Here is a 19830-nt window from a genome sequence, read left to right on the forward strand (position 1 = left end):
TCACTTACGTGGTGTCATTAAAGCAAACTTTCTTCCACTGCATCCATGGCAGAAGCTTATAGGCTGAGTGGAACAGGGTATTACTTGGCACTAAGTCAGGTTTCCTGCCTGGCTAAGGTGAGAGGATAGCGTGAGCAGAGCATCTGATGGCTTGGCTTAGGGTGAATCCTCTGCCTCCACTCCAGTGAAGACATGTTCAGATCGGAATGAAAAGCTTGCAGATGAAAATCTAGTGCTGGTTCAGAATCTCACTGTAACTAAGCATTGGTCTACTCTTGGAATTTGTGTCAGTATGTTTACATTGCTTTGGGGGTGTAGGAGAGCCAAAATCCTGGGCACTGTAATTACTCGATTATAGACGATGCTATGTTAATGGGAGGGCTTCTGCAGTAGAGCTCCAATTCCCATTGGCACAGATACCCTTTTTACTAAGCTATAATGATGAAGCTGCAGCACTGCAAGTATGGTCAAGTCTGTGACAAAGATAGTAAATTCAGATTTGGTTGAGCTGTATCTTCCTTCTGTGACCTACCCTGAGGACCCTAGGGAAACTACAGCTATCCTCCTTAAGCTCAGTGGAGATAGCCTTGGGGATCTTGATGTTTTCACACCTGTTCAGGGTGCTCCTGATGCCCTTCAACAGGTCCATGGCTAGCTGCTGGCACGTCTCCTCGATCTCTGTGATGAGGCTGGTGCCATGTCAGCAAACCTGTCAGTGTCCTTACTCAGTCTCTGTGGGAGCTCCTGCTGCATCTGAAGCACGCAGCCTCCCAAACTCAAAGGTAATTTTCTGCTGCCAGTTCTCAACTTTGTCTTCTGCTCCTGGGGAAAGAAATTACTATTGTTTTCCACCTGCCTCTTCTGGGGCCCCAGTTAGGTGCACAGCTTGTTTGTTTTACAGGCCAGGGCAGCCCTGTCAAGGGGACCCACAGCACGGTCAGAGTGGTGGCAGGAGACACATCAGGTAAGGTTGAGGACAAGCTGGTGCTTTTGGCTAAGAGCCCGGGTGGCATAGGGTCAGGGCATGGGTGATGCCAATCTCATCCAGGGTGGAGCTGCCTGGGATCTCAGCCACACTGTTCAGTTGATGGATGGTGCAGAAGCAGTGGAGGTGGCAGTGTCTGTGACAGGTGGGGCAAGGCAACTAGCCTTCCAGCTCCTCCTGGAGATGGGCAATACAGTTGCTGGGGACAGGGTCACTTTACTAGATGGAGCAGCTGGCCCCCACCTAGGGTTCCCAGATGCTGGTATTCGATGGCAAGGCCTGTGTCCCGCTCTTAAGCAAAAATGTCCCAGTGGGCATTGTGTAAATGGGAGGTATGGGACTTATCATGAAAAATACCCCTGGCCAGGGTTCCTGTGGCTGGGGCTGCTGATGGGGGCTCAGCACCCCAGCTGGCTCCCAGATGTGGGGCTGTAGGGCTCCTCTGCCGCCTCAGCCTAGAACTCTTGGTGCCATGGGGCCACTCCCCTAGCAGTGAAGGGGTGGGGCCGGACCTCTGTGGGAAGGGCTTCTGCTGCACAGGCCTCTGTGGCGGGGCTGGAGCTGGAGCCCCCCCAGAATCCCTGCTGCAGGGCTGAGGCTGGAGCCCTGCGTGGTGTGGGACTGGGACCAGAGGCCCCTTGAAGTCTGCAGTATGAAGCCCTGAAGAACCTGCAGCAGGTTTTGTTTTTCTCTCCCACCCCAGCAGGGTGGGGGTGGCGGGTTCAGGCTGGGAGAGAGGGTGCAAGGGTGGGTTGGGGTGGGTGTTTGGGGGTCTAGCTGGAGGGAAGATGCAGGAATGAGCTGAGGTTTGGGGATTTGAGTGAGAAGTAAAGTGCAGCAGTGGGGGGGTGTCAGGAGAGGGCTAGAAAAACACTCTGGCTATGTCTACAGTACAAAAATAACTTTGAAGTTGCCTACTTCAAAGTAGAGCATCTAGACACACCCTACTTCAAAGTTGAACTTCGAAGTAGGAGACTACAGTCATACCCCGAGATACACCCATTCGAGTTATGAGAATTCGACTCTACAAGGAGTTTCATTTAATACCCCTACTTCAGCTCATGAGGCATTTCTTCGCAGTTACGAGGACCGATTTGGAGGCTGGCGGCTCTGGTAGGCAAGCACTGAGGGGCTGGAGTCGGCCGCGTTGGTCTTGATGAAGAGGCTGTGCAGGGGGGCGTCGGTGCCCTGCGAGAGGGCGGCAGTCTGGTGCCAGGAGGTAGACTCGTCCAAGTCCCGGCAGTAGATCACACCGCTCTGTGAGATGTGGATGATGGGTGCGCAGCCCATCCTGGCCCCGCTGCTGCTGCTCACCCCCTTGGCGGCTAGGAGGCTGCCGCCACCCGTCCTGTGCAGCTGTGCCTCAAGTGCCGCTTGCCATCTGTGGCACTCCCTCCCTCCCTGGCTCACCTGCCGCTGCTGCCTTGGCTGCCGCTGGCGGGGCCTCTCCACCGTGCAGCCCTGCACAAGCGAGGCATCGCCCCTCGCCAGCCAGGGGCTCCCTGTGCCTGCCTAGCTCCCTGCGCGGCCAGCCCCTGGTAGCGCCCCCTCCCCACTTTAACTTAAGCTGCATTCAAGCCAGGCTGCCCTGCCCGCCTCCTTCCACTGGATTTAATGGGATTTGATGGTGTTTTAGTATAAATGGGTGTAAATCTTGGGGCTCAGGAACTCACAAAATTTTTCCCATTGAAATTAATGGTAATTACATTTTCGACTTATGAGAATTCGCCCTCAGAGGGGTTTTTCAGGAACGAATTACCCTCCATAAGGTGGGGGAAGACTGTACTCCATTCCTGGGAATGGAGTACGGACTTCGAAGTTGGGTTCCCTACTTCAAAGTTAACTTCAAAGTAAGAGAAATGTGCGTGGACTGTCTAATGGCTACTTTGATGTAGTGCTTAGCTTCGAAGTTAGTGCGTAGTGTAGATGCACCCACAGAGAAATAGAATATACACGTTCAGTAGGTTGAAACTTTAAAAATGTCACATGATGTAATTTGCCTAAAGTATCTTTGAGTTATGGATATTCATATTGATAAGACAAATTCCAAAAAGCCTGGGGGGAGCCCTGGGACAGAAAGTATCCAGATAATTTTGAAAATTCCCCTAGTTGCCTAAATACCTTTTAAAGATTTGGCTCTAAGGGCTTTTTCAACTGTTACTGTTTTATTACATATAGATCTACAAGCCTAGGATAAATTGACAAACATAAAAAAATCAACAGTCATGATTTATACACCTGAAAGGTATGTTTTTAAAATTATTTGGTTTCTTTTAATTTGCTGTTTTGTTTCTGAGCCTTTATGTTATGGCAGTCTCATTACCCTCTCTGAAAAAATTTGTACACCTAAAATGGCTGTAAATTCCTACAATAGTCTATTCTTTTGGGTTTACAATAAAATGATTCTGCAGTCAGTTGCATAGGGGAACAGGCTTTACATGAAATGTATTACCACAATGAGCCAGATGATAGAACAATGACTGTAAAAGTACTCAGGTCTAGTGTTCACCAGTGAAAGAGGAATGTCTATCATTCCCCCTCCACCAGCACAAACTAGGGATGTTAAAGGTTAACTGCTAAGTCTTGCCCTACAACAGATGAGGCTTACCAGTTATAGTTAACTGGTACGGGCTGGAGCAGCCCTGCAGGGCCTGCCTTAGGCGGAAGTGCTCCAGTGAGCTAGAGCAACCCCTTTCCACAGTAGGGAGTCTGCTCCAGCCCAGGAAGGTTGGAGCTTCCCCACCATGACTACCCACACTCTGTTTAATTGGTTAACTAATTAAATGGGATTTTACATCCCTAGCACAAATTCAGAGAATTTTCTGAAAGTATAAAACAAAATGTTTGGTCCTCCTTAATTGGCTACCAAATTCTCTGTCCTTTTTTGCTAAAAATACAGATATGACCACAAATGAGGGATGGGAAAAGAAAACAGCATAAAGTACTGTAGCATGCCCATTGTGTGGAGAAATACTAATTACACTGAATCACTGCTTAATAAATCTCAAAGCCCTTGTCTGAATCAGGTGGTCTAGGTGGTCTTGTTTTTGCTGCATTTTACATTTACATAGAATTCTTTGTTCCTGCATTTAAGTTTCTATGCTGCTCACTTCACGTGCTGTTGAAGTGCAGTCGCTTTTGGGACAAGACATACTGGCTGTTTAATGGTGCACAATTGAAAACACTGGAAATAGCCAGGTTAGGCAGAATGTCATTGTAATTTATTCAGAATAGCCAGCTGAACACCTGAGCTCATGTGAAACATGATCATGGTAGGATAATCGATTGCAGTGATCATGTTCTGGATTACTACTTTAACCAGGGCAGACAAATCTCCAGGAGAAAAGTATGGAGGCAGTTTCCATGTTTGGACAAGATTGGCATCTAATGGATTACAAACAGCATTCCCTGTCCCACTTTGCTAATTAGAAATCTTTCTTTACCCTGCTACTGTTTGGCATGGCCTTGACAGCACTTACACACAAGTAAGTTTATGCACGTGAGTAGCTCCAGAATTTGCTGGCACTAGGTTTGTGTACACAGCTACTCACAGGCACAAATATTTGCAGGCCAGAGGCTTAAGAAAGTGGGATCTGTAAACTCATAACCAGGACAGCAGGAACACAATTAAGAATTAATCATTAACACAGAACTGGTGGTTATGAAGTATGTAACTTACTTTATTGTATGTATTTTGGTTCACATGCAATGTGCCTTTCAGGATTTTTAAAGTGTCTATTTCTCCAGGAAAAACATAGTGCTATAAAACTGTGCTGAAAGTATATAAAAGCCTAATTGCACCAAAATGCACATATTCTATTAATATTTTTATTATAGTTTATTTGTTTGAAGTACTGCTGATGTATGCTAAGCATGTTCTAAGCACTCAACAAGAGATTTTCATTGACCAAAAAAAAAACAAACCCTTCCCAGTACAAATTGGTTCAGTTATGCCTTTCTGCAGAGTACATACATTTTTTCTGTCTAAATGTTAGTAATGTATCTTGAATTATCTTTAGCAATAAACTTTTCACCAAACCTTTTCCCTTTCAAAATGTTATGAGTATGCAATCTGCTCAGGATTAACTCAGTTTAATCAACAGTAATCAAGGAATAAAGCCATTCAGCTGACAGTCTTTCAACAGTCTAACCCTGACACGCAAAAAAGCACCACTACCACTGGATTTAGCTACACATTTAGATACTGTTCCTGAGTAAAAAGGTACGTTAGTGTTTTTTTTGCTTCAGAATTGTGCTGCTGTTGGCAAAAATGCATTAGTTTATATATTCAACTGCCTCTACCTTACTTGTTACTGGACAATGAGAGAGAGAGAGAGAGAGCGAAGCATCACCACACTTTCGTCTTCTATTATTTCCTTTTCCATACTGAAAGGAAAGAATTATTTATCACTTATGAACATACTATTGTGCTATTTCTCATCACAGCCTGCTTACTTTTTAAATGATTCTGTATTCCCCTCTAAATAGCTAATGTATTTTAAAGATTTGATGAAACTGAGTTTGCTAAAATTTGTTAAATGGTCCCACCTCCCACATAATCTCAGATTCCTTCTGTTTTGCGATATTGATTTTGGTTTCAAAAACCCACATTTTGACCGTTGGAGCTGGAAAACTAAATATTATGTTAATTCCTTACATAATTGAGTTCTGACTTTTTTCAGCAGCTTCCATTTGTGCATGTCCAATACTTCAGATGAACACCCTGGCTGTAATCCTGTTAACACCAAGGCAGATGAACAATTTGACTCAGTTCAGTGGGATTTGAGCTCAAATAAGGTTGCCATCTTTCTAATTCCACAAAACTGAACAGCCTTGCCCTGACCCCTGGCACTTGCTTTCTCCCACTCTCACTTTCACTGGGCTGGGGCAGAGCATTTGGGTATGGGAGGGAGTGTGGTAGCCACAGGAGCAGCCCACAGGTGGTTCTATGTGCTACAGTGGGGCTTTGCATACAGGAAGCATGTGGAGTCTCCCTGACTGCCTCTGGCACATAACATACCCTGGTACCCCATGGCACCTAGAGAACCTGCCTTAGCACCACTGCACTGCTGTCTGGACTTCTAATATCCTTAATTCTCCTACAGTGCTACTACCACTTCCTGCGTTTTAACTTGAGCACCATAGTTGTTACCCTTTTCGGGAATCAGTTAATGCTGATTTTTTGGTTTTTGCTTTCACTCTGCAAGAAGAAACAGTTCTTTGATTGCTGCACTTGCTGCTTGCCTGAAAATAGGGCAATGATATTTTATTTGTAGGAGAGTTTGTTTCCAAGGCCCAGTGCCAGTTACAGCACAATTAACAACTCACCTTTATTTCAGATTTAGAGATATGAAATCATGTCTGCAGCCCAGTGCAAAACACATTGTCAGAGTTGTCCCATCCATAGGATGAGGTACAGCAGCCACCCCAGGCCCTGCTGTGGCTGCCCAGCCATCCTATGGACAGGATTACCTGGGGCACAGCACGGGTGCCAAGGGCAATCAGAGGTAGCAGCAGCCAAAGCCACAGCCTGTCCTAGACTTCCTCCTGCCTCCCCTGCACTCACCCCGTGGAACAAGTGGCACTTGTTCTGTTCCACCACTGCCTCCTGCCACTGACCCTCACTTCTCCATGGGTGGCTAGGAGGCAGTTGCTGGGCACTGCATGGTGAGCGTGGGGATGGAGTGGAGGGAGGCTGGGGGACGGGGGTTGGGTGGGGAGGTTGACCTCCCTGCAGTGGCTGCTGCTGTCCACTGCCCACCCCTGCCCCAGGTAATCCCTGGCTGGGGAGGGGGCCTGGGAAGCATGGGTAGGGAGGGCCTGCTCTGCCCTCCCCTCCTGCCTCAGGACTGCCCTACACATTATCATATCAAGGGACATGAAACTATAGTGCTTTGACTGTACTGTCCTATAAATTAAATGGAAGTAGATCATAATAATTTGTTTCCATGTACCACCATTATTAGAATTATTTTTATTTTCAAAACTCAAATTAAAATTGGGGAGAAAAAATCTGCTGAAAGTGTATTAAGTGAATAACTGATTTTTATTTAACTGTCAAAATTGAGTAGGAAACGTTTTTTACATTGATCCCTTATGATATTTAGAAAAGTTAGACAAATTCTTAACTTTTCTTTGGGTACAGAATCATTTACACATAAAGTAAAAAATTTTACAAAGTTTATTTAAAATAAGACAACGTTATTGAAGTGCATATAATTTTTTACAAAATATTCAGCCACATAGGAATTTTCTAAACATAAATAACAATCAAAGATCATGCTTTTACTTTGATGCTTTTGTGGTATGCAAGGTGACTTTAAAAAAGAGCTAAGACATTCAGGATTCAGCCTAGACTTTAGAAAAGAACACTCTTCATCCTACCAGAGGTTAGCAGTTAACACTTTTTCTACCCATAAATGAATTTGCATTTACAACTGTCTATTATACTTTTAAGATTATTAAGAAAGTTTAAAAATTAAATGCATATTTATGGCTACATATAAACATCCAGTAACACCATAAACGTTAGAATCCATATATTTGTTCATAAAATGGAACTATTAAATAGTCTTTCATATTCTTCACTATTCTATCTAAATAGAAATACACAGGCACATATGAATGGTAACTAACATTAGCACTTTCTAAGACATAACACTGGTTTATTTTTTGAAAAAACTTCAGAGTGATAGTGGTTTGCTATTATCCATAAAGTTATTTGTTGGTGTGTGGAAAAGAAAGACTATCTTTTTATGGCACTAGTGACTTTTCCAAAGTTCTTGAAAGGGGTCATTTGTGATTCCTTTGTTTTTCCCATCCTAGAGAAATCTGAAACTCCTGTGAAGTTGTTCCAGTAGGCATCTGATAAGGTTCTGAATGTGGTGATGGCTTATCCGTGGACACCTGTAGTGATTAGCATACTGCAGCTATCACATCACATCACATTTTCTTGACTGGTCTCCTCCTTTTCTTCTTTCTGTTAGAGAGCATGGTTTGGGGAGGCAAAAATCACACTAGATTTAAAAATCACTGCACTGCCAATTTCATTAATCTTTAAAGAAGTCTATGGATCTTCAGAAGCTCCCTGTGTTCTGACACAGAAGAACACGTATTGACTTTGCAAAGCTACCATGGTTTTTGTTTGTACTAGTTACCAGAATTTCATTGCATTTATTTTGATTGCATGAATCAGAAACCTCATGTCTGTTGATGCCTTGTGGCAAGGAGATGTGAAGTGTGAGAGGTTTTCTTTTTTTTTTTTTTTATTCTGGACCTCTGACAGGAAGGAATGTAAGTCACTCTTTCACTATGGTGCCACATGCCCCATCATGTTTTCCTTTTTAATTAGGAGTACCTGATTACAACAAAAAATCAAGGTTAAGCAAACAGTGATTTTCTTCTCGGGTTTGTTTTTTATTTGTACTGGTTGAACAGGGTGTTTGTAGTAGAAGCCAATACCCTTAAATACAGTGGTTATAGTTTGCTTATTTTGCTTCATTTGAATCAGGTAAACAGTAGATATTCACCCAATGGACCTCATTTTGTTTAAATCTGTTAAATAAGTAAATCATTCAACAGGCACTGCTGTTTGCGTAGGCTTGGAGGAGCCTGTAGAGTCTCTCAGTTGTGTTTCAAGTGGTCTGGTAAGGAAGGCTAATAGATCCCAACTACTGAATTCTCAGATTCACTGGAGACAATTTGTAATGTGAACTCAGTTTCCAGAAAACAAATGATGAGCTTTGCAATAACAGACTGTTAAATAGAAGGCGGTATGGTCTTGTGCTTAACCACTAGCATGGGACGTGAAAGATGAGGGCTCATAGGAGCTGAAATTTCTGCCTTGGAGCATGCATTCTGTAGTCATGGGGGTAGTCATGTTAGGATGAGGGTAGTCATGTTAGTTTGGAGCTTCACAAAAAACAAGCCATCCTACAGCACCTTAAAGACTAACAAGTTTATTTTATTAGGTAATCTGGTAATTCTGTTGCTTGTCTCCCATCTAAGACACAGTAGGATTATCAGATTAGGGAGGATAAGTGCCAGTCCTTCTAGCTCACCTTCAAGGCCTGATCTAGTGGTTTACTTAGAGCACACCTGGGGTTAGTCTACATTGGAAACTTATACTGGCATATCTATATGTCAAAACAACCCCCATCCCTGAGAGATTGGGACACTACACTGACCTAAGACCCTGTATACAGACATGCTAAATCAACAGAAGAATTCTTCTGTCAGCTTCTTTACTGCCTCTGGGACAGGTGGATCACGGGGAGACCCCATGCTGTGCCAGTAGTGAGTGCAGTGAAAAAGTTCCAACTGCGCAGCTGCCAGTGTTTTAAATGTAACTCTGTGCAAAAGAGTAGAGAGAAGGAAACAGAGGCTTCCCTCAGAACTGCTAGTCCAGTGGTTTGGGCACTGAGCTGGGATGTGAGAGATGAGGACAAGGGATATGAACAAGGATCTCTCACCAGAGTGCCCTGATGATAATAGAATAATTAGTCTGGGAATCAATAGGGAGCTTATAGAGTAGATGGAAGGCTATTCCGATGTCTTTTGTTTAGACCCTTTCTATTGAAATTAAATAGTAACTGAGCCAGAAAGTATGAAGCATTCTGCAGACCTGGGATTACAGTATTCACCTTCTCATCAGGCACAGGGTAGAATTGAAAGTGGGGCCTTCCCCACCCTGGTTGAGTACCTTAGGCCTTGTCCACATTTACATTTACCTTGAGTCTAATTTGCATAGCTGAAGTCAGCATATCTACCACAGGACCTTCCCCATGGTAAGGTTGACAGGGGCAGCTCTTCCATTGATGTCAGCTACTCTTGTTTTGCTGGAGAACCAGTGCCATGGGGAGCACATTTGAAGATCAATTTATTGCATCTTCAATGGTGCAATAAATTGACACCTGGTGTATCAATCCCTGGCGTAGTGTAGACATACCCTCAACTAGGCTGTGTCTACACTTAGAGAAATGTGCTAATGGCCATTTTGAAGAATACTAATGAGTCACTGAAATGCATATTCAGTGCCTCCATTAGCATGCCGCTGGCCCTGGCACTTCAAAATTGCCGGTTTTCATTCCTGCGCAGCTCATCCAGATAGGAATAAGGGGACTGTGAAGTTGGCAGGGTCCTTTGAAAAAGGACCCCCCCATCTGGACAAGCCGCATGGGAGCAAAAAGTGGCAATTTTGAAGTGCTGAGGCTGGTGGCATGCTAATGAAGTGCTGAATATGCAATTCAGCACCTTATTAGTATTCTTCAAAGTGGCCAGTAGCATGGCCATTTCGAAGTTTTCTCTGAGTGTAGACATAGCCCTACCAAGCTGAGCTTTAAGGAAAGCTGCCACCTCTGCTGGGTATCCTGTTTAGAGGCAGGCAGGTGCCTGAGATGGGTGTTACAAGAACTGAATTGTTTTAAGGCCTAATGTGTCTGACATCTTCCATTGGCTACGTTAGACAGCTCCCTGCCTTTTATGAATCCCGTTCTAAAGCATCTCTCTCTCCCCTTTCCTTGTATGGAGAGCCTAGGTGCCACACTGGGACTTGGAGACCCAATGATTTTCAGAGCACCTAAAAGTAAGGTTTCGCAACACTCCATATTGTATCATTTAAGTCCCGACCTTACTTCTCTATCTGTGAAATGGGGGTGGTAATGATTGTTTTGTATGTCTTGTCTGTTTTAAACTGTAAACTCTGGAGTTGAAACTGCATTTACTATAGGTATGTCCAGCTATAATGAGGTCTTGGTTATGGATGTGGTCTCTAGATGCCACTGTAAATTAAGATGCTAAATTAGTTTTAGTAAATATGCAAAAATGCCTTCTGCGTAAAACTAGAAAGGAAAAGTGCACACAAAAATAAAGCCTAGTTAAGGTATTGAGTCTGATTTTTTTTTTTTTTTTTTTTCCTTCTTAGAAACACTGAGCACTCACAGCTCTAGATGAAATCACTAAGAGCTGCAGGTGCTTCAACCTCTCAGGTGCCCCAGCCTCAAAATCAAGCCCCCTAAACAGCTTTGTTGAACAGGAATGTAACTGTCTGTCTTTAAATGTCTCTCAAATTGATTGAGTTAGAGTAATGCACCCCCAACCCCTCCCCCACCTTTTTTTTTGTGGCTACATCACTGGCTTTGTTACTAGAAATCAGCTCCCTGAATGAAAGAAGATAACTTTGAAAGTAGCTTTTAGTTAACAAATCGATATACTGTATGTGAAGGAAAGGAATAAAAAAAGCAGTAAGTGCATCTTTATCACCAAGACTGTGCAATCTGAAGCCAAATATATGGTCATCTATTTCAGGAGCACATTAGAGAAAACGCAGTGTGTCTGCACCGAGACTGTCTCTACTCTATAGACACAGGATCAGGGGGAAGGGCTGTTGAGTTCACTGTTTCAATCAGACCTGAAACAAGTCATTCCTGAGTGACTCTATAAGCTCCCTATTGATTGCCAGACTAAATTCTATTGTCCCTGCTATCATTCAGTTCACTTAGCTCCTGCCTGCTGAGTGAACTGATCTGATGGCTTAGCTGGTTATGTTGATACTGACACCGAGGGAGTTTGTCTAGACTGTCTCCTGTTGAAAGGCAGGTAGGTGTGCCCTGGTGGTCAGTACTGAGGCACCAGTTATGTAGACCTCTCTTTAAACACCTTTACATGATTAAATATGACCATGTTCTTAAACCTGCACCATGAAAATAATCTAGGTGCTGCCTTGGTGCAATGTTGGTTAAATCTGGAATTATTCTGAAGAGATCATACTCGTTCCTTAGGCTTGCAATTTTCCTGTTTCAAGCCAATGAGGCCAATTGTTACTGAGTAGTGGTGGTAATATGGAAACAAGACTGCCCTTTGATTGTTTTGGGAGTACAGTGTGTCTTACTTTCTGTAAGACAAATTATACTCATGGCATTGTCAGAAGCTCTGTTTTGGTCTTTTGTTTTACACACTGTCAATGCTGAGCAAATGGAAAATTCTTGGCTCCTAGTACAGATTGTCATTATTTACTAGTTATGCTGACATACCTGGGCCTAGGACATTACCTTGTCTATAAAAGAGAATTTGAAAGATGCAAAACTGACTGTTTCATTCATTCTAATTGCCTCCCTCCCTTCATATCTTTTTTTGATACTGAGCCTAGTATATTTCCATATACTCTAGGAGTCAGTGGAATGCTTTTGAAAATGCACATATTTGAATGAATATTCTGTAACCCACTGTAGAGCACTAATGTTTTTCACTTGCATAGTCTTTCATCTAAAAAGCTCAAAGCCCCTTGCTGACATTAATTAAGCTTCACAATCCCCTTTGAAGTAGGTAAGTGGTATCTCCATATTACTGATGGGAGAACACAGGGCAAAGAATGAGAGCTCCCTGGCAAATCATTTGAAATAAGCAGTCCCCAGTCTTACTCACAAAAGCTCATTTCCTCAAATAAAATGTCAGTCTTGTAAGGTGCTACAGGATTGCTTGTTTTTGTGAAGCTACAGCCTAATACAGCTGCTTGAGCAAATCCCTTAGTGCAGAACTTAAAGCTCTCATCCCTGGCCCGTACTTTCTAAACAGTGGGGGTTAGCTTTGCGCGCCAAGAGCTCTGGGGCCAGAACTAGAGGGGAAGGGTTTCTGCTCAACCAGCTTTCACATACAGCAGCCTCAAGCCTTCGTAGGCTGTGGAAGGAGAGAGAAAGGGGCACTAATGGGGGACAACATATGAGCCAAAGGAGCTAATTGCTGGTCGAGTCAGCTTCCTGGAAACACTGTAATCCAGTCCCATAATCCTAGCGCACAGCTGGGCCCCTGGCAAGGAGTTTCAATGAAGTATGCAGTTTTCAGTGGGGGACGTACAGTTTTCACTAGGTTCTCCCCCCATCCACGCCCTGCTTTCAGAACAACCCCCTCCTATGGGCTGGCGCCCCACTGCCATGGCTGGGGTGGGGTAGGAAAAGGCAAACTGCTTGGAAAAGCCACCCGAGTTTGGCAACATGCTTACGCGGCAGCGCCTGGCCCCGGGGAGGGGGGTGCAGAGAGAAGGACTAATCATTGCATCCGCCTTGGCGCCGCCTGGGTTTCATTACCCCCCTACCCCCGCGCAGGACCCTTGCCTGACTCCAGCGCAGCGAGGGCAGGTTGCGGCCCCTCAGGGGAAGGGTACGCGGGAGTGCAGCGGCAGACATCTTCTCTGCGAGCAGCTGTGTCGGTGCAGCTTCCTGCGCAGAGCCGGGAGAGCTGAAAGGCAGAGCGAGCCGTGAGCTAGCGCCCCGGCGGTCAGCGCAAACCGCGGCGGTGACGGTCGCCCAACGCCTACACGTGAGCTGAGCCAGCGCGCCGCCCGCCAGCCGGACCAGCCCCCGGGCGCCGCCGACCGACCGCCCCCGCTCGCTGCGTCCCCTGTCGGCTTGGCTGGCAAGTGCCATGGGCTACCAGGCGGGGTTGGGGGGAGCGCAGTGCCCGGCTCTTCCCCTCGCAGCCTCCCCCCCGCCCTTGGCTCAAACGCGTCTCGCGCAGTTCAGCCTTTCGCCTGCCTGGCCGCCCGCCGAGAGCGCGTTCAGCGCTTACAGCCGCTCTAGCAGAGCAGGCACCGCAGCCCGGGCATTGAGCACGTGCGTGGAACGCGCCCGTCTGAATCGGGACCCCCCGCAGGCTGAAGCCCTCCCTTGGGCGCTGGGTGTCTAGCCGGTCCCTTCTCGGTACGTCGCCATCTCCAAGAGCCCGGCTCAGTCGCGTCCGAGCGACCTCTTATCCCGCCCCAGCCAGGCAGGCGGCGCCCTATCCCCCGGCACCAAAAGGAGGGCCAGGCCTGCAGCCGACCGCGGGCTCTGACCGCTGGCCGCGCCCGGAACGGAGCGCGGGCTGGAGCCCAATGCGTCCCGCTGCTGTGCGGGGCCACCCCGCCGCCTGTCGTGCTCCGGAGAGCTCTGGTGCCCTCTTGTTGGCGCGCGAGCAGGTCACGTTTCTTGGGGAGGAGGCGAGTGGCTGGCCAGAAACACAGCGCTGCGAGCCGCCACTTTACTACCGCCGGCGATGACCCGCGCCATGAAAGCGCTGCTCGACCCGCCACAGGGACCCGCCGCTGCAAGCCAGGCAGACCCAGCAGCTTTGACTGAGTATCCCGGGGTAGCCCAGTTAGCCTGTGTCTTGGAAAACAAGCAGTCCTGTGGCACCTTAGAGACTAACAGATATTTGGCGCATAAGCTGTGGTGGGCAAAGACCGCTTGGTCAGATGCATTGGGGGGGGGGGTTAGAGGAGGGTTTAAAGAGGGAGGGTCTCTGTCAAGGGTTACAGTGGGCCACATCCACATCTCCCCTGACTTGATTGCTCCTCTCTTGATGTTCACAACTCCACATTAACTGCAGATAATGGGCCGCATCCTCCCTGACTGAACAGACCTTGTCAGCCCTGGCCCTCCCCCTGAGTGAGACCCCCTCTTTAAACCCTCCTCTGCCTCCCCCCGCCCCACTCACACATTTGAATTAGAGGTGACCTGCAGCGCGAAGTTGTAATCAAAATTGGCTGGCTGGGGGTGTAAAGTCAGTGCCCCCTTTCCCCGTTCAGCATTCAAAATGTTAGCTATGAATTGCTCCCCAAAGGGCCGAATTCACCTGTATCACTCTAGTGATCACCGGTGTAAGGGGTCTCAACAGCTCCACGTCCTTTCTCCTTCATTTTATCCAGGCGTAAATTCAGCCTGGTCAAGTCAATCAGCACAGCTCACCGCCCTGATTGCTGCACGCCAAGGTGCTGCTGTTGTACCCAATGGAATATTTGTCTGGTCGGGTTTTTTCTCACGAGAAAAGGTATGGAAATATAGCGTCTCTAATTTCTTGAGACCTCTTGATAATTACACTATGTATATGGATCACTTCTTTTATTTATTATACCTGTGTCTATAGACCCTGGCTTTAAAAATGCTGCAAAACAAGTAGCAATCCAAGTGCAATAATTAACCATTGTTAAGTGTTTGAAACAAAGTCTTAGCAATAGACAGAAGCTGTCTAGTCTGCATGCATATAAAGTGTATATAGTAACACGCGGCAATGAGAAGACACCATTCTTACCTGGCCTCTGTCCTTTGACAAGGAGTAGGCTCAGCGAGAGAAAAAGTAGGACATAAAGGAGCTGTTGGAATCTCATTTTGCAGCCACTCAGAGTAGATGTGGTATTTATAATACTTGCAGCAAATCAAACGGTCCTTGAAATGCTTCTGCGGTATCTGTGGCTCTGCTCACATTCTTTGACAAGCTTGAGAATGAACTGCCAGCTGCATTTTCCAGCAAGGTTAATGATCACATAAGACAAGGTTACTGGTTCTGCACTGTGGTCAGTGCCGCCCTCTTTTCTGTCACCCTCCCCTCCCCCCGCTTTTTGGTCACTCCCCCTTATTTTCCATAAGCAAACAATGGAAAGAATGAAAAGTCCATGTAAACAGTAGCTTCTGTCAATATATATGGGGCAGGGAGCCCTGGGAACAATGGAGCCAATTCACTTTAAATTCAACCCAGTCAGGGAGAGCGATGTAAAACGCGGCACGATATTCCCTTCCTCCATTTGCAACTGTTTAAACTCTGCATTGCCCATGTTGGTCCCACATGCAGAAAGCCCTGGAAATAACAGGAAGCCCCCTCCCGCCTTTGTCTCTTCTGAAAGAGTTCTGAAGCGCGAACTTAAGCTCCTCCAAAGCACCGTGGTCCTCCTTGCTCCCCAAAGCCTTCTCTTCTAAACTAGCTGCAAAGTGCTGCCTATTCAAAGTGAAACGAGAAACCGTTAACCCTAATGAGTGGCTTTTGTAGCATCAAGTGTTCCTAGTGGCTCCGAATACCCTGGAATGAATTATAAGTCTTTTGACACTTCTTCAGGCAAAATGGAAAGGGAGATATTATGAATTGTCCTGCAACATTTTGAAAATGGGGAGGAAATGAAACAGGTTAAGTATTTACAAAACTGAGCTGTATAGTCTTCACTCAAATGTGATGGAAAGCTACATTTAACAAACTGTGCTGAAACAATCTCGTACAATGAAAACACAGCTGCACTGAGCCCTAGTGAAAAGACAGTGCTAAGTAATAACCCTGCAAAATTCTTATTGAGGCACATAATATCTTTTGAAATGTTGGCCTGAGTTAAAATTTGATTAGCATGATCTTTATATTTATTCTCAACCTGCTGATTTTTGGGAGTGGAATACAGACTTGGTATCATAGTTAGGAAAAATATCCGTTAGACTAGATAGAGACTTTTAAACCCATTCTTTTACATTTAATAGAAAATTAAATCCCTCTTAAAGAAGTTTCTAGGATTATTTAAAATTTCTATTTCCCCAATTCCATGATCCTTTTCTGTATGAGAAAGGACATTATGGGACTTGCGATCGGATGTGAATGACAGAGAGAGAGAGAGTGTGTGTGTGTATGTATAAAGAAGATTGGATCATACAAATGTAACTTGCAGGTTGATCCAAAGAGTTCTTGAATGTTGAAACTTATTGAGGGAGGTGTGAGACTGACAGCAGTAAAGAACAAAGTCCTCAAATGATGGAGAGAATCATAGCGCTGGTACAGGACAGACATTTCTAATTTCTCCAGACTGCTCTTTGAAAGTTAAGGTATACCTACACTGTGGAAATGATGCTAACTATGGTAGTGCAGTGGAGACGTAGTATATGTCACCAAAAGGAGTTTTTCTTGTTGGTGTCAGACCACCACCTTTTCTGATGACAATAGCTTTGTTGATGGATTATTTCTGTTGAAAAATAGCAGCATTGATGCTGAAGGTTAAGTCAGCATTGGTCAGTGAGGTGTTATTTTTTCTCCCTGACCAGTATATCGCTTGTCTTTTAAGTGTAGGCCAGGCCTTAGTTTATTCCCTCCATACGTTTAGTCCGTACCCTTTTAGATTAAACTTTCTGCTGTTGTTGTTAGCACCTGCAAGCCTCAGCTAAAATCGGGGCCACTTATGCTAAATGCTGTATATATCTGCATTGTCAGATATGCTTTGCCCAAGAGTTGGAACTCTCAAAAGACCCAGAGTTGTGAGGGGAAATGATTTGCCCAAGGTCTCTCAGCAAATGAGTGACAGAACCAGAATTAGAAACGAATCCTAGTCCAGTGCTTTATCCACAGGACCACACCTCTGCTCACTAAGAATTAGAATACTTTGTCTGACTTCTTTTTCATACAGTCCCTTAAAGAATAATGACTTTCAGTCAGCACTGACCTGCTTTTAATTCAAATTGATGACTTAGAGGTGAAAAGCATTTAAATTTCAGAATGATAGGTACTAGGTGAATACTTAAAATTATAGAAAGGCCATTGTCAATTTCCCCAGGCTATGCAGTTCTTTCATGTTATAGAACCTACAGATTTTGAGCAGTAGTAAAATATTTAAAGATGTAACTGAAATATTTGAGCCCTCGTAATATACTGCATTCTAAGCTCTCTTATTTCTTGGTGGTCACTCAAAACTGTGCAATCTTAACGCAAACTTAATTATGTGTATGTAGTATGGAATGAAATGATTTTTAAAATGTAGACAAATTAACATGTTCTCATCTAAATTTGCTCTCAGAAATGGCAGAAATATTTTAGCTTAAACTTTTTTGGGAGGAGAAAAAAAATCTGTCTTAGGCAGACACCCAACCATAAAAATCTTCAGCCAGAGTGGTTGATTTTGGGAAAGTTTAAAACAACTAAAAGCAGGGTCTTGTACTAAAAAAAAAATGGTCATGCAAACTTAACTTTAGGCATTGCTACCTGCATTGTCTGATATTGATGTTATGAAAGATCAGCCAATAGAAGTAAGATAGGCCTTGCTCTTATCTTTAAATGAATAAAAATTAACCTATTCTAGTTTCCACTATTCTAACATTAACTGCAGTTTTACTTTCTGACTAATTGCAAGCACATAACTCCACCCATTTTCAACTACATGATCACATACTATTTTTCCCATAAGACCCCTGAATCATTCAGTATGCAGGCTGTAGTGTGTTCTGAAGGTCAATCAGGGTTGGGTAAGAAAGGATGCTATTTGTAGTATCCCTGCTTCAACTGCTGCAGAAGTTCAAGGGCTGTCAGTAATGAGGCAGAGAATTGCAGGAGGAAAAGGGATGGTTAAGATGATCAAATGACTGGGGAACTGGATTCTATCCCCATTTCTGCCAAAGTCCTTCTGTGATGCTGGACAGGTAACATAAATAACACTTTTGAAGGGTGATCATTGTTTTCTGGGTGCCTAACCTGAGAAACCCGGGGTTTGATTTGCAGAATTGTTGAGCGCTCACAACTTCAACAAGATCAATAGGAGCTCAATTCTGGACATGTGAGAGGTTGTAATGCCTCCGTTCCCTGTGTGTAAAACGGAAATAATGGTGCCTTGCCTCACAGAGGTGTTGTGAAGAGAAGTTTGTTAGTATCTAATACACTGTGAGTAGCAGAATGATGTTCCAAAGGATCACTGTACAAATGGAGATCCATATTTATTTGTTTTGTCTCATTTCCTGGGGCCCTGCTCCTTGGACACTTGTGGTGGTGGAGGCGGGGGGTTGCCTCAGGCCATAGGTCTACCCCCACCCTCCCAGGCTGAGAATTACAAAACTAATTTTTATGTAACCTGATAAAATCTGATCAGAAGGCAATCTCCCATCCCACAGACCCCACCCATCTCCCACTCTGCCCCCATCCTGCTCCTCACCTCCTCTGTGACCAACCAGGCCAGGGATTATCTGGGGTAGGGTGAGGCGGTGCGCGCAACAGCAGGAAGTCATCTCCCTTTGCACTCACCACTGTCGAGGCAATCGATGGGAAAGGAAAAAAAGGAAATTGGTGGCCGAATTAAATGCCTCGTAGGGATATTCTATGAGAGCACGCTCAGCTAACCTTGGGCCGACCGGAATAGCCCAGATGTAACGTGAGGATAAGTGCGGACAGACACTAATTCAGTTCATATCTATGCCCAGGAAATGAGATAACACTGAGGAGTGCAAGATCAATGTTAAACTGGAACTAATCAAAGCGGTTTATTATTTTACATGCAGCAACAAAATACTAAAAGACAACAACAACAACAAATGCAGGATATAAGACTCATCATTGGTAACTTACTATGTCAACTATGTTGCTGAATCTGGTTGCCAGAGGTTACAGTAATCAGCTGTCCGGAATAACTGAAAAATTAGTTAATATGTATCCGGTTGAGACAGGCTTGAGTGCCTTATACCCACCAGAGGTGTATAGAGATTGGTTACCCTAGTCAGGCTAAGAGCCTTTAACGTATCGGGCTAAATGCCCTAAACCTCTGTATGAGTTGTATTAGGGCTTCCTGGATCGTTAGGCCAGGGCCTATCCTTAGTCAGTGGTGTGCTGAACCACTGCTGGGTTATACCTGGCTCTATAGGCCAGAGGGATTTTAGGCTTTCTGGTTTGCTAGGCCAGAGCCTCTCCACAGTCGATGTGCTATGCTACTGCTGGGGTATATAGTGCAGGATTTGCTTGACACCAGGTAGGTATAGATAGGTATAGAAATAAAATAAATAGTATTAATGTAATTGTTATGCCAGGATAACTAATTAAGACTAGCTAGCCTACCTATACTAGCAATTAAACAATAATTATAATAAATAGCATTTAAAAGGATATAATCTTCAGCTTTAAAAACCCTGGAATCAGGGCATAAGACCTTTATTATACAGCCAATAGTTGAGAGGCCTGCTGCACTGGCGCAGGGTGCCACGTCAGGCAAAGCTTTCTGTAGAAGCAATGGCACCAAAAAGCAGCACTTGTAGGCAACAGGTCCCAGCGACGCTGGCCAAACACACCAGTCAGCACCAGGAGGGGGGGCGCGCTGC

The 19830-nt window shown here is 44.9% G+C and overlaps 1 protein-coding gene and 1 long non-coding RNA gene across 5 annotated transcripts in view; one reads left to right on the forward strand and one right to left on the reverse strand.

Annotated features, from left to right (window-relative positions):
- Positions 1 to 5568: 5568 nt before the first annotated feature.
- Positions 5569 to 15279, reverse strand: APELA (apelin receptor early endogenous ligand). 4 transcript variants are annotated; one of them, XR_012645400.1, is made up of 3 exons: positions 13547 to 13760; positions 13093 to 13216; positions 7953 to 7964 (listed from the first exon to the last, which is right to left on the reverse strand). XR_012645400.1 is itself a non-coding variant. In XM_074993072.1 (2 exons), exons 1-2 carry the CDS (start codon positions 15120 to 15122, stop codon positions 13128 to 13130), a joined length of 165 nt encoding a protein of 54 aa, XP_074849173.1. In that variant the 5' UTR covers positions 15123 to 15279; the 3' UTR covers positions 13093 to 13127. The 4 variants fall into 4 exon arrangements, 1 of the variants encoding a protein (XP_074849173.1); XR_012645401.1 differs by lacking the exons at positions 13093 to 13216; positions 13547 to 13760 and adding an exon at positions 15047 to 15279 and having other exon boundaries at positions 5569 to 7964; XR_012645402.1 differs by lacking the exons at positions 7953 to 7964; positions 13547 to 13760 and adding an exon at positions 13812 to 13908.
- Positions 14441 to 19830, forward strand: part of LOC142012582 (uncharacterized) — a 96795-nt gene continuing 91405 nt past the window's right edge. The window contains exon 1 of the long non-coding RNA XR_012645403.1: positions 14441 to 14785. This is a non-coding gene — a long non-coding RNA (uncharacterized LOC142012582). The remainder of the gene's footprint in view (positions 14786 to 19830) is intronic.

The sequence above is a fragment of the Carettochelys insculpta genome, chromosome 4, assembly GCF_033958435.1.
Source record: "Carettochelys insculpta isolate YL-2023 chromosome 4, ASM3395843v1, whole genome shotgun sequence".
In the NCBI taxonomy this organism is placed as follows: Eukaryota; Metazoa; Chordata; order Testudines; family Carettochelyidae; genus Carettochelys; species Carettochelys insculpta.

Bases quoted from the DNA above. Each gene is read 5' to 3' on its own strand.
- APELA (XM_074993072.1), bottom strand. From the start codon at position 15,122: ATGAGATTCCAACAGCTCCTTTATGTCCTACTTTTTCTCTCGCTGAGC. The intron at 13,217-15,046 runs GTAAGAATGGTG...TCTGCCTTTCAG, and splicing joins TGTCAAAGGACAGAGGCCAG to CTCTCCCGGCTCTGCGCAGG.